The sequence below is a fragment of the Tachypleus tridentatus genome, chromosome 4, assembly GCF_004210375.1.
Source record: "Tachypleus tridentatus isolate NWPU-2018 chromosome 4, ASM421037v1, whole genome shotgun sequence".
In the NCBI taxonomy this organism is placed as follows: Eukaryota; Metazoa; Arthropoda; class Merostomata; order Xiphosura; family Limulidae; genus Tachypleus; species Tachypleus tridentatus.
Window position 1 is genome coordinate 27,467,227 of NC_134828.1, and position 16,018 is coordinate 27,483,244.

General features: G+C 36.5%; 1 protein-coding gene across 1 annotated transcript in view; it reads right to left on the bottom strand.

The window, feature by feature from the left end:
- Positions 1 to 16,018, bottom strand: part of LOC143248736 (uncharacterized) — a 33,699-nt gene that overhangs the window by 15,254 nt on the left and 2,427 nt on the right. The window contains exon 2 of the mRNA XM_076497409.1: positions 7,747 to 7,909. Coding sequence (XP_076353524.1) covers positions 7,747 to 7,909 — 163 coding nt within the window. The remainder of the gene's footprint in view (positions 1 to 7,746; positions 7,910 to 16,018) is intronic.

The window sequence follows — 16,018 nt, forward strand, 5'->3', positions numbered from 1 at the left end:
CATGTGATTACTTCTTAATCAGAAGTTATGAATGACACATAATCGCTAATAATGTGCGTCATACCCCTAAGTAGCAGAGCGGTGAATTTAAAGACCTATAACTCTAAAATTATGGTTTCGGTACCAGTTTTGAGCACAACGCAAATAGTCCATTGTGAAGCTTGGTTAAGTATACACGTAACAAAATGACTGTCATGCTTTGGTTGACTACAACTGCCTCCAATAATAAGAATTATTATATAAAGCTATGCTAAGCAAGTGGAACAAGCTAGTCACTAGGCCACGCCCGGTACATAATTAATGATATAGATTTCATAGAGTTACATGATGAATACATTCGTATTAGGCTTAACTGAACAGACAAGTGACTTTTAAGGGTAATTTAGAGATGCTACTCCTTCCCAGTAGAAAGACCTACTCAGTAAAGCAGTGAAATCTTTCTCTAGTTCGATGGAAGTCTAGAACACTGGTCATCTCTGAAGTGTTTCTCTCGAGGTGAACCTTATGTTACGTCATAAAAAAATCATCGTTCGTCATGATAAGTAACTTGTAAATTTATTATATTCCTTTCCGTAATTGTTGAAGGTTCTCTTCTCAGTTTCTAACCAATATGTTCCTTAAAAAGCTGTTCATATACACAGATTAATCAGTTCCTGACGAAACTTTACCATAAATCATCTCGTGGCATACAAACACATTCATCAGTTCCTGACGAAACTTTACCATAAATCATCTCGTGGCATACAAACACATTCATCAGTTCCTGACGAAACTTTACCATAAATCATCTCGTGGCATACAAACACATTCATCAGTTCCTAACGAAACTTTACCATAAATCATCTCGTGGCATACAAACACATTCATCAGTTCCTAACGAAACTTTACCATAAATCATCTCGTGGCATACAAACACATTCATCAGTTCCTGACGAAACTTTACCATAAATCATCTCGTGGCATACAAACACATTCATCAGTTCCTAACGAAACTTTACCATAAATCATCTCGTGGCATACAAACACATTCATCAGTTCCTGACGAAACTTTACCATAAATCATCTCGTGGCATACAAACACATTCATCAGTTCCTAACGAAACTTTACCATAAATCATCTCGTGGTATACAAACACATTCATCAGTTCCTAACGAAACTTTACCATAAATCATCTCGTGGGATACAAAAACATTCATCAGTTCTTGACGAAACTTTACCATAAATCATCTCGACGAAACTTTTCCATAAATCATCTCGTGGCATACAAACACATTCATCAGTTCCTGACGAAACTTTACCATAAATCATCTCGTGGTATACACACACATTCATCAGTTCCTAGTTTACCATAAATCATCTCGTGGCATAAAACACATTCATCAGTTCCGGAAACTTTACCATAAATCATGTGGCATACAAACACATTCATCAGTTCTAACGAAACTTTACCATAAATCATCTCGTGGTACAAATTATCAGTTCAGTTTACCTAAATCATCTCGATACAAAACATTCATCAGTTCTTGACGAAACTGTTCCGTAAAGAGCTGTTTATCTAGTTACATACACACAGATTATCCAGTTCCTAATGAAACTGTTCCGGAAAGAGCTGTTTATATAGTTACATACACACAAATTATCCAGTTCCTAATGAAACTGTTCCGGAAAGAGCTGTTTATATAGTTACATACACACAGATTATCCAGTTCTTAATGAAACTGTTCCGGAAAGAGCTGTTTATATAGTTACATACACACAAATTATCCAGTTCCTAATGAAACTGTTCCGGAAAGAGCTGTTTATATAGTTACATTCACAAGGATTATCCAGTCCTTTACGAAACTGTTATGTAAAGAGCTGTTAATCTCGTGACATCAAACTTGTCAGACGATTGGTTGTTTGCTAATAGAACCAATACTTAAGTTCTATCACTTAGTTGACCTAGTCTATCTTACTGATTATATAAACAGAAAGATACATAACAGTTGTATTCAACTAATGACTACACCAGTTTGTTAAAGAAACATTGCATCTATAAACATGTGGTTTGTGCCGCTTCAAAAACATAAACAACTAAATTGTCTTAGGTAACACTGTATCTGTTAAATACAGGACTTCACAAAATTATAAACAACTCAGTTGTCTGAGGTAACACTGTATGTATTAAATACACGGTTTCAAAAATATAAACATTTTGTTACACGCAACAATGCCGTGATTACTTCCAACAATATTCGAACCATCAGCAATCCACAAGCATAATGAAAATTCACATAACATTTTTAATCTTTCTAATGGGTTCATTAATTAATATGGTTTTCACACAACGCTCGAGTTGTTTTTTTAAGCATTGTAAAACGTTCTAGACATTATTAAAGTCGTGCCTATCTGACTATACAACAATACACGTCTTTAGAAATATTTAAATTATAAATACATTTCAACAATGCCGGAACATTTGACAATATCAATACGCGACAATTCGTGCTCACATAAAACCACGACGAGTGGCTGGCTATCTCGATTTAGCCGTTCCGTCATTGTTTGAAAAGAGAAACAAAAACAACGTGTTGGTAACTGATACGCTGAGGTAAGTGCTTTCTGCCCTTAACTACGGATCAACCTATCATGCCAATAGTGGAAAAGATGGGAGCAAAACGTCTTACGTTGAAATTATTATAGCGTATAACTGTATAATTTGTTTCCCTGTTGAAACAATGTAGTTAATGAAGAAAACAATGGGCGTTAGCTTGCCCTTGTAACTCCGAGGTTTGACGTTTTTAAGAAGGGAAAGTGTAATAACTTATCACTTACTTTTATGTTAAAGTACTTCCTAACTTTCTAAAAAAGAACATCGAGCAAGTCAGTCGTCTTGAACCCAAGTGTGCGTTACTCTTATATGGTTTGAACAATACCAATTAAAGTTAAATGTTTCCCAGCCGTTGTGTTGATAACTGTAAAAATCAAACACTCATTCACAGTGAGATGTATTTAAGAACCTGTCACGTTCCTTTTTCGAGACCGGTACTTCGGCTTGTTGAGTTATTGTCCCACTAAATAAGGCTAGTGCTCTATGTGACTTCCGGCTGCGATTCTAAAACCGAGAACACTTGACACTACATGTTGCGTGACGTCACGGCGCGGAAACTTTCACGTGGATGTTCTCTATTGCCACTCCTTATCTATCACGTTGAACTTTGTTGTTGAGGGTTCTTAAAAAAAAAAAAAGACCCTCTTAGGTCGCTGTGTTAAGTCAAAAAGAAAAATGAAAGTTGGCACCTACATTATTATGGGATGGAAATTAGGTTGTGTTCCAGTAGGGGGCAGCAGCTTCACTTTCCCTACGCATTTTTCTCCTTGGTCTCCAACTGTTTTAACCCCTGAGCTCGAACTTACGTCGTGAAGAATACTGCAATTTGTTTTTATGCGTTTTCCTCCTCTTTTTATGGCCATTATAGATCACTTTTTACAACGAATTATGCAATTCATTCGTGATTAGTCTGTTTCTACGTTTCTTTTCTTGAATCTTACAATGCCAGAGGTCGAACAACCACGCCACAGCAGTAACTACAGTATTTTAAACTACATATTTATACAATAAATATCACTACGAGGAATACATGAGTAGAAATTATTGCAATTTCGCCACGAAGCACGTGCTTTACACCGAAAATTAAACAGTTTATAGTTTCTACCATTACTAAAGTCTCCCCCCTTCCAGGAGCACAGCAATATGTCTGCGCGTTCATACTACTAGAAACCGGGTTTCAATACCCGTGATGGGCAAAGCACAGATGGCTCATTGTATAGCTTTGTGCTTAATTCTAAATAAACAAACCATTTCTAAGTCTTTTTTCGTTCGAAGCAACAACATGTTCAAAACTGTCTTAAAAAAACAGAGAAAGAAAGTGTGATTTCTGTCAGTCGAGTGTAGACAGACAGAACATTCAGACCAACAACGTAAACAATGAATAACAATCAGCTATGTGAACAGGTTAATGGATCATATCGTTGACTTTGTATTGCAACAAAAAGTGGCTGATCTGTTTACACGTCCAATCTTCAAAGGACCCCAAATCTAACGAGTAGCTGGAAAACCGAAACAAGGACTACAACTGGATGTTGTGGATGATCTCATGGTAACATTCTTTTAAACATAAGTTTTATATTCGTAAATCCAAAGACAAATATATATGTATATTTGCAAATAACTGAAGAAGATCATAGAAAATAAATAAGGTATTTAAACATGAAACGCTATTGTAGGCGACAATTAGGTCTGAAAACATACCTTAATTTTACTTGATACACCCTATGAATAACTTGTCTCAGCTGGTTCTTAATATCTAAGGAATATTTATTTACCCATAAAAGGAACCGAATAACAACGACATATTTAGACTGTTGGACTGGAATAATATTACAAAACTTTATTCAGTTTAGATATTCACGAAATATTTTATCAATCATTTCAATAGGATATTTTCATATTAAAAATTCCTTTGATTTTAACAAATTAAAGTTCTTTTTAACAGTGGACATAACAAAATAAGGTTAGACCACGAACAGTATCGCTAACTTCAATCAGTAACAAAGACGAAGAGTCCAAATGTGAACTGTGTCATAAGAAAATATTTACAAGTTCGTACTTTAATCGTGCTAGTTTTAATTGGAACATTTTAAAGAAACCTTAGTTAAAATGTCAATTCGTCGTATGTTTAAAATATCTAGTTCGTACGAAATTAAGCTCAAACAATTTGTTTAAAAACAAGAAATTTTTAACATAAAAATACCCAAAAGAAAATTAATAACACTATGTAACAAAATTTTTACTTTTTATTGCTCATGAACAGAAAGTATTATTTCCCACTTGCTTATGCCTAAAGTAAATGGAAAAAGACCTAATTTTTTTCCTCAAACTTTGCTTTTGTGACCTGGGAGCGTATAATAAAATATGATGGTATTTGGGGGCTGATACGTGAAAGTGATTTACATTACAGTCGCAAATCTCGAAAAACTACTCACTTCTAAACATTTTTGTATAACTTTAGTATGTTTTCAAACATATTGTCGCCAACAGTGTTTTCTGTTTTTAATTTAAGGGCCAGTTTCTTTCTTGAAATTGTCTTTAATATCTTACAAAATTACTAGACCTCTCTCTTAGCAGGGTTATGTTGGATCTACGAAATGAAAACTAATAGCACGTATGAATTAAAAAAAAAATGTCATTCCAGATCACTTATCAAATCTAGCATAGCTGAGCATGCCATAAGAGATTGTGATGTATTCGCCAAATTTGATTTGTTTAAGATTCCAGCGAGAGCCAATGGTGAAAGAAACCTGTGTATTAAGGAGAGTCCTCTGTTTCACAAACTCAAACCTTAAATAAAAGTGATTGGTTAGGCTGGTAGCTTATTTTTTTAAATTATAAAAATATAACGTTCGCAACTCTTTTCCTCATTTATAAAAGAAATATTATTAATCTAACTACATACAGGTCCACTTTGATCATTACAGTATTGTAACGACACACAGGTCTACTTTATCACTACAGTACAGTAACGACATACAGGTTTACTTTATCACTACAGTACAGTAACGACATACAGGTTTACTTTATCACTACAGTGCAGTAACGACATATGGTCCACTTTATCACTACAGTACAGTAACGACATACAGGTCCACTTTATCACCACAGTACAGTAACGACATACAGGTCTACTTTATCACTACAGTATTGTAACGACATACAGGTCCACTTTATCACTACAGTAGAGTAACGACATACAGGTTTACTTTATCACTACAGTGCAGTAACGACACACAGGTCCACTTTATCACTACAGTACAGTAACGACATACAGGTTTACTTTATCACTACAGTACAGTAACGACATACAGGTTTACTTTATCACTACAGTACAGTAACGACATACAGGTCCACTTTATCACTACAGTACAGTAACGACATATGGTCCACTTTATCACTACAGTACAGTAACGACATACAAGTCCACTTTATCACTACAGTACAGTAACGACATATAGGTTTACTTTATCACTACAGTACAGTAACGACACACAGGTCCACTTTATCACTACAGTACAGTAACGACATACAGGTTTACTTTATCACTACAGTACAGTAACGACATACAGGTTTACTTTATCACTACAGTGCAGTAACGACATATGGTCCACTTTATCACTACAGTACAGTAACGACATACAGGTCCACTTTATCACTACAGTACAGTAACGACATACAGGTCTACTTTATCACTACAGTATTGTAACGACATACAGGTCCACTTTATCACTACAGTACAGTAACGACACTACAGGTAACGACATACAGGTCCACTTTATCACTACAGTACAGTAACGACATACAGGTCCACTTTATCACTACAGTACAGTAACGACATACAGGTCCACTTTATCACTACAGTACAGTAACGACATACAGGTCCACTTTATCACTACAGTACAGTAACGACATATGGTCCACTTTATCACTACAGTACAGTAACGACATACAGGTCCACTTTATCACTACAGTACAGTAACGACATATAGGTTTACTTTATCACTACAGTACAGTAACGACATACAGGTTTACTTTATCACTACAGTACAGTAACGACATACAGGTTTACTTTATCACTACAGTACAGTAACGACACACAGGTCCACTTTATCACTACAGTACAGTAACGACATATGGTCCACTTTATCACTACAGTACAGTAACGACATACAGGTCCACTTTATCACTACAGTACAGTAACGACATATGGTCCACTTTATCACTACAGTACAGTAACGACACACAGGTCCACTTTATCACTACAGTACAGTAACGACATACAGGTTTACTTTATCACTACAGTACAGTAACGACATACAGGTTTACTTTATCACTACAGTACAGTAACGACACACAGGTCCACTTTATCACTATAGTACAGTAACGACATACAGGTTTACTTTATCACTACAGTACAGTAACGACATACAGGTCCACTTTATCACTACAGTACAGTAACGACATATAGGTTTACTTTATCACTACAGTACAGTAACGACACACAAGTCCACTTTATCACTACAGTACAGTAACGACATACAGGTCCACTTTATCACTACAGTACAGTAACGACACACAGGTCCACTTTATCACTACAGTACAGTAACGACATATGGTCCACTTTATCACTACAGTACAGTAACGACATACATCACTACAGGTCCACTTTATCACTACAGTACAGTAACGACATACAGGTCCACTTTATCACTACAGTACAGTAACGACATATGGTCCACTTTATCACTACAGTACAGTAACGACACACAGGTCCACTTTATCACTACAGTACAGTAACGACATACAGGTTTACTTTATCACTACAGTACAGTAACGACACACAGGTTTACTTTATCACTACAGTACAGTAACGACACACAGGTCCACTTTATCACTATAGTACAGTAACGACATATGGTCCACTTTATCACTACAGTACAGTAACGACATATAGGTTTACTTTATCACTACAGTACAGTAACGACACACAGGTCTACTTTATCACTACAGTACAGTAACGACACACAGGTCCACTTTATCACTACAGTACAGTAACGACATATAGGTTTACTTTATCACTACAGTAGAGTAGATACATACAGGTTCAATTTAACTATTATATATTAGATTAACAATGTACAGATCCACTTACACGGACACTGGTTTTGGAGAACAGTATTGGCTGATTCTGGCCTTGAACTCCCAAAGTGCAGCGTAACTTAGAACAGGCACACTATAGTGAAATATTTGAACGCTGGAGTAAGACGTGTAATATAACAGTTCCCGCTCCTCCAGAATTTGGAGATATGACTGTTCTGGAAAAATAAAAAAATATTGTCTACAATAGTAGTCCCGTGAATAAAAAAAATAAAGGTTCAACAATATTATGCATTATTTATTTCTAAAAGAAATGATATGATGGTTGACTCAACCAAGAAACCAGATTCTGTCCCATTCAGAAGTGTTTGTTTTGTTTGTTTTTGGAATTTCGCACAAAGCTACTCGAGGGTTATCTGTGTTAGTCGTCCCTAATTTAGCAGTTTAAGACTAGAGGAAAGGCAGCTAGTCATCACCACCCACCGCCAACTCTTGGACTACTCTTTTACCAACGAATAGTGGGATTGACCGTCACATTATAACGCCCCCATGGCTGAGAGGCGAGCATGTGTGGTGCGGCGGGGATTCGAACCCGCGACTCTCGAATTACGAGTTGAGTGCCTTAACCACCTGGCAAGGACTCACATGCTAACAACATAAAGCATCGCATCTTAAATTGCGTATGTATGTACGCTTATATAAATGTGTATTTATATGTATGTCTCGGTGTTAACAGATATGTATGTGTTTGGGTATGCGGGTTTCTGTATGTGTTTCTGTGTATATAAGTATATATATATAAGTACGTGTTTATATGTAGGTATGTGTGTTTCTACATATGTATGTTTAAATACGAGGGTTTCTGTATGGGTGTTTACACATACGTATATTTAAATATGTATGTTTTTGTGCATGTTATATAGTTCGTTCACTTCTGAATGGGGGCCCGGCATGGCCAAGCGCGTAAGGCGTGCGACTCGTAATGCGAGGGTCGCGAGTTCACGCCCGCGTCGCGCCAAACATGCTCGCCCTCCCAGCCGTGGGGGCGTTATAATGTGACGGTCAATCCCACTATTCGTTGGCAAAAGAGTAACCCAAGAGTTGGCGGTGGCTGGTGATGACTAGCTGCCTTCCTTCTAGTCTTACACTATTACACTTGGTAATAGTTACAACACATGCTTTTTAGTGTCCGTCACTTCTGAAGGATATAACAAAACCTATACTTAAATGCACTATAACGGGATGAGTGTTGTTGTGTTCTGTAGTTACATAATGTCGTCATTTTTATTTTGTTTTCGAATCCGATACGCTTTTAACTTAACACACACAATACTTTTTGCCTGCTTTAAGACTAATAAAACTTCATTTTATGAGGTTTCGGTTATTTATACTTATAAATAAAACTATTTTCTGACGTTTCGGTTATTCATACTTATAAAGAAAGCTTTATGTTCTGACATTTCGTTTATCCATACTTATAAAGAGAGCTTTATGTTCTGACATTTCGGTTATTCATACTTATAAATAAAGCTTTATGTTCTGACGTTTCAGTTATCCATACTTATAAATAAAGCTTTATGTTCTGACGTTTCGTTTATCCATACTTATAAAGCTTTACACCGGTTGTTTGTAGTAAATTCATTCCTCGTGAACAAGGTATTCACTAAACAGATATTAAATATCCTAAACAGATCTCTGTGTAAACTGTTTCACTCAAGTGTGATGTTTTGGTCCATGCACTGTTTCTTTGTTTTAGTGTAAAGCTACACAGTGGGATTCGATACCATAATTTCAACATTATAATGGATGAGTGGTACCTGAGTGACAATAATTGTAAAGTACTTCGTGTAAAAATAACAATTCAGCCAAATGTATCGCAGTCGCGTGTAATGACGTCACGAGTAGCAGTTATATGAAACTGACTCTCCTTCTTGATCAGATGTTTTCTTATATTTACCTCGAGATTCCACGTTTCGCGCCCTTTTACCTCTTAAAAAAAAACACAAAACAAATCTGCTCTGTTGCTAGGGCGGTTGGTTCTACTGACTAGGTCCCTTCCCTTCAGACTATCTCTTCTCAGAATTTCGGATGGCTGGAGTAGACACCCCTTGTGTAATTTTGATTAAAATCTCGAATCAATAAATCAATCAAACCGTCTTCAAAACCGTTCCAGAAATTTGTTTAATAAGCTACAATTTTAACAACATAATCGTTACAACTGCTTCAAGCGATTCCACAGTATCGACACAAGTTCATTTGATCAAAGCTTTCAGCTTAGCGTAATAATATGTTTACTCCTAATGTATCTCAGGAGATCAGCGTGGGCACAACACGTGTTAATTTGAACAATGCTTTCAGCGTAGCAGAAGAATGCGTTAAGCGCTAACGTCTTTAACACAGCGACATGAGCACAGCAGCGGTTCATCTAAACGAAGCTTTTATCTTCGCGAAACCCAATTCAGAACTAACTTCTCAGACAGGCATGGATACAGCACCACACACAGCTACACGTGTACCAAGCAGTGTACACAAACCTATAATAACATTATTTTATTAATTTGATTCTTTATCTATATTTTCTACCTAACATTTAATAAGTTTATACCTCCTGTAATAAAGATTCTGAGCTTTAAAAAACAATGAATCTCCAAGCAAAGTCTTCATAATAAAACTGCAGCAGCTGGAACTACGTCCGTTACCTAAATGATTGATCACTGACTAACTGGATTGTTGTTCTTTTGTGGTTCAGCAATAAGATAATGACTTACAATGCTATAACTCAGGGTTCGATCCAGTGTACAAATAATTTATTTTGTAGCTTTGCGCTAAAGTAGCAACAAACACTTGTGCACTTTCTACTTGGGCCCGGCACGGCCAAACGTGTTAAGGCGTGCGACTCGTAATCTGAGGGTCGCGGGTTCGCATCCCCGTCGCGCCAAACAAGCTCGCCCTTTCAGTCGTGGGGGCGTTATAATGTGACGGTCAATCCCACTATTCGTTGGTAAAAGAGTAGCCCAAGAGTTGGCGGTGGGTGGTGATGACTAGCTACCTTCCCTCTAGTCTTACACTGCTAAATTAGGGGCGGCTATCACAGATAGCCCTCGAGTAGCTTTGTGCGAAATTCAAAAAACAAACAAACAAACAAAAATCTATTTAATGGTTTGTTCTTGAATTATTGTTACCACCAGTTGAGGTTATCGAAACATTCCAAGATTTCAATATTGAATCAAAGAATTTTCACTGAAAACTTTTAATGAAATAATTTACAGACATTTCAGTAATGCTCAGCCACTAACACCACTCAGAATCACGTGTCATTTCGTGCACGAGGGTAGATATGCCAAATAAAGAACTCCTTTTGAACTTTACGTGCTACTGATAAGGCGCTTCGCTTCACACACATTAAGAACAAACGTGAGAATGTTTTTACATTTCAATTAGATTGATTATACCGCACTTATCTGGAATGAACGCGAGTTAATGTGAAATTAATCCATTTTCTTCTTAGCCTGGATTGAAAGAAGTAACTTCTTTCTTTGCCAAATTCAACACAGACTTTACACAGCTCTCAGAGCAGCACAACTGAAACACCAAATTTCAATTGAAAAAAAACAAACAAACACTCGGAATGAACATGTTTTGCACAGATGCGCACTGTCGTGGGAGGTCTTCCGCTTCTATGATGACCTATCTAAGATACCAAAGTGAGATACGAACAACACTTCCTCATCTCGTAACATCAGTAAACTTCTGAAAGTGTGCTAGCGATGAAAAACTATTGAAACATTAAACTCCTGAGAATGTAGGAATGATGTGAAACTACTAAAACACTAAATTATTGAAAGTGTGCTACTGGTGTGATACTTGAAACATTAAACTACTGAAAGCGAGCGTGCTATTGATGTCAAACTATTAAAACATTAAACTCCTGAAAGTGTGCTATTAATGTGATACTTGAAACATTACACTCCTGAAAGCGTGCTAATGTTGTGAACATACTGAAACATTAATCTCCTGAAAGCATACTATTGATCTGAAACTACTGAAATATTAAACTCCTGAAAGTGTGCTAATGTTGTGAATCCACTGAAACATTAAGACTCCTGAAAGTGTGTTATTGACATGAAACTACTGAAATATTAAACTCCTGAAAGTGTGTTAATGTTGTGAATCCACTGAAACATTAAGACTCCTGAAAGTGTGCTATTGATCTGAAACAACTGAAATATCAAATACCTGAAAACGTGTTTTTGATCTGAAACTACTGAAAGTGTGCTAGTATTGTGAAACTACTAAAACATTAGGCTCCTGAAAGTGTGCTATTGAAGTAAAACTACTGAAAGATAAAACTTCTGAAAATTTGCTGTTGATGTGAAACTACTGATATATTTTCATCAAGTTTCCCCATTCCTTGTCTGACATCCGAAGAGAGTGACGGATGAGCGTGCAAACAGATGATTATTGAAGTTTAAGATCTGATAAATGACCGATGAGGTAGGAACATCGTTAGAACAAACAGTCTACAGTTTTTGTCAGGTCAAATAAAGTCATTAACATTAAATAAAACACAAAAATTCCTTCAAAACATAAGTAAAGTATTAGTTGTATATGTGAAGCCTTATGAATATGATGTGATCGCCGTAGCTTCGATCGATTTGTTTCGTTAACTTATTGATTGGTTATTGGCTGATCATATATTAGCTGATTTTCATATAGATACTGATCCTGTGCTCGCTTATCTGTGGTCATAGTTTGATTATTTACCGACTGTTGACCCTATTTCAAATGATTTTCACACATATTTTATTGCTGTACACTATCTATGCTATGGCCAGGCATGGCCAGGTGGGTTAAGGCGTGCGACTCATAATCTGAGGGTCGCGGGTTCGCATCCCCGTCGCGCCACACATGCTCGCCCTTTTAGCCGTGGGGGCGTTATAATGTTACCGTCAATCCCACTATTCGTTGGTAAAAGAGTAGCCCAAGAGTTGGCGGTGGTCTTACACTGCTAAATTAGGAACGGCTAGGGCAGATAGCCCTCGAGTAGCTTTGCGCGAAATTACAAACAAACAAACAAACTCTTTCATTACGAATATCGAAGGGAAAGGGGCTGGCACAGCTTGATGGTTAGGGCGCTAGACTCACAATTTTTGGATCGTGAGTTCGAATTCCTTCACTGAACATGCTCGTCCTTCCACCCGGGGGATGCGTGATAATATAACAGCCAACAATATTTATTGTTGGTAATAATGCGGCTCAAACGTTAGCTGCGGGTGACATTAACTATTTGCTTTCTTTCCAGTCTATCAATTCAAAACTAGCGCAAACAGACGACTAATAGCAAAACAAAATTAAAAAGAAACAAACTAATCGGGGTGGAAGTGAACAATATTTCCTGCAAACGTATCATCTTCGAACTAAGTAACGTGACCTTCAACCTTTTGACCTGAACGTATTCTATTTCGAGAAACGTCAATATAAAACTTTTCATACTTCTCATGTAACACTTGAGAAATATATATAATAATTTATATATATATATAGAAATATATATAATAATTTCTGAGGCCGATGTTTGATCTTTAGTTTTACCTCTTCAGTGTATTTGAAGGACAAAAGTCTCATCACACAGACAGACAAACTGACGACACTGGACGTCCAACCCACGATTACGTCACGAATTGAGTGTGGTGACCTCTTCTGTTGCTTTTTTTTTTTATTTATTCTAAGTTATATATAAAATCACTTAACCAGTGGCGTGCGGCTCAAACTGCGGTGGAAACGAAGCGTGTTATAGTTAGCAGTCCGTTGCTTTTACGTGACGTATTACATCAATGCAAATTTGTCTCCAAGGGCAACGTTCACTCCTGTGCACACACACACAGAGAGTAGAACAACATAAGGATTATTTTAGAACGTTATGAAATAAAACAAAAAACATACCACAGTGGCTCAGCGGAAGGACTGAAAGCTTACAACTCCAGAAGTCAGATTTCGACACCTTCAGTGGGCTCAGCAATGACAACACAATGTGTTGCGTTATTTTTAACAAGAGACAAGAAAAAGGCTTACAACTGATTTTCGTTATACCTGCAAACCTAAAATATTTTATAGTTTTCGAACTTTAGCATAACAGAGTATATAATTTTGGACTTATGCGAAGACAGACAAATAAATAAAAGAGACAAATAATTAATTCATGTTATAAGCAATTATTCATATAACTGCACGACTGTTTAGTAATGATTAAGTGTCGAAGACAGTGGGTTTTATTTAGTTATTTCAGTATTGCTAACAAAAATAGAAATAATAATCAGTGGAATTTCAGTAAAACTATTGAAATTTACTAACATTATCCCCTGCCCCACCCGCCCCCACATTGGTTCTGTGATATTTTGCAGATTTACAACACTAGAAACCGAATTTCGATACTCGAGGTTGTTATATCACGTATAGTCTATTGTGTAGCTTTGTGCTTAACTTCAAACGACTAATCAGTTTAGAGTTAGAATAATAAGAATATTCTCTCTCCCAATATAACGTTGGGAAACACTAACATTACTGAAGTTAGGTAACCTTACCATTTCTACCTCGTTTGGTGAGGCAGTTCTGAAACCAAAGACGAATATAAGCTTTCTCTCATTCCTTTATTTAAAACAACAACAACTTCAAGTTATTTGATGTAATTAAACAATGACAAGACAACCTGAAATAAGCTAATTAAAAAACGACAGCCTGAAATTATCTGACTTACTAAAAAAAAAAAAAGAAGAAACAACAAAGTGAAATTATCTGAGGACTTGCAAAAAAAAAAATTTTCAAAGTTGTAGAAAGATTCCATTAAGGCCAAACTGCGCTATGTCTACTATACCTAGCCAAACTGCGCTATGTCTACTATACCTAAATTACCATTAAAAAACATTTACTGTTCAGTAATGCAAAGATCCATATCATTCAGTGAATTTTGTCCGAACAACAAAACAAAACAAAACAACTGTTTAAAGATTTACATTCTCAACTTAATGTTTGCAGAAGAAATTTAATATTATGAAAAATTATAAGCTTTAGTTAAATGTGTGAGGAATTACAGTTTTATCCAATTATAGGTGGTAGAGAAACAACATAATGTCCCCCATTAGTACAGCGGTAAGTATACGAATTTACAACGCTAAAATCAGAGGTTCGATTCCCCTCAGTGGACTCTGCAGATAGCCCGATGTAGTTTTGCTATAAGAAAACACACACACACAAACAATACAATGTTCCGTTCGTTAATAAGCAACACGAAACTATCTATAAGTATTGGTCGAACTATAGACAACAAACAAACAATACAAAGTACTGTTGGTTATTTAATCAACATGAAACAGTCTCTGTGTACGATCCAACTATAGACAACAAACAAACAATACAAAGTACTGTTGGTTATTTAAGCAACATGAAACAGTCTCTGTGTAAGATCCAACTACAGACAGCAAACGCTGACACGTTCTGTTGGTTACTAAGCAACATGAACAATCTACATGTAGGGTTCAAACATAGACAGTAAACAAACACTGACACGTTCTGTTGGTCACTGAGCAACATAAGCAATCGGTATGTGTGGTCTAAATGTAAGTAACAGAGTTGATACGCTGTAGCTGTCTTAACATGAAAATATTCTTTATTAAAGCAATTACAACTCCAAGAAAATAGTAATAACACGAGTTTAGAAGGGCAGCCCTGTTCTAGAATGTTGCCAGCATAACGAACGACGAGGTGATACTTCCGAGGGAAAAGAAAAAAATAACACAAGAAAATCATGAAATGTTACCCATGCATTTACAAACAAGATTAGAAACGTTTCGTTTTATTACATGCAGAAAAACTGAATAGTAAAAGGAAACCACGTGGAAACACACAAAGGGATCAACATAGTCAAACAACACTCATTCCAGTCTCGCAAATGATTTACCATCTTTTTACACTCTATGTAACGAAATACAAAACTGATATCTGTTAAACTACCAAACATATCTAACAAACAAAGGAGATTGAATAACCAATCCCATTTGTTAGTATACAGGTAAAAATACGGACGGGTTTTCATCAGAAAGACAGATTCTTAAATCTGTCCCTAGTCTGAGTATAAGGAATCTGAAGATTTCTGTTAATCTGTTCATAGTCTGTATATAACCAGCTTGATTGTTTCTAATAGCCTATTGTGTGTGTAATCAGACTGACTATTCCTAAGGAAGGCCCGGCATGGCCAAGCGTGTTAAGGCGTGCGACTCGTAATCTGAGGGTCGCGGGTTCGCATCCCCGTCGCGCCAAACATGCTCGCCCTT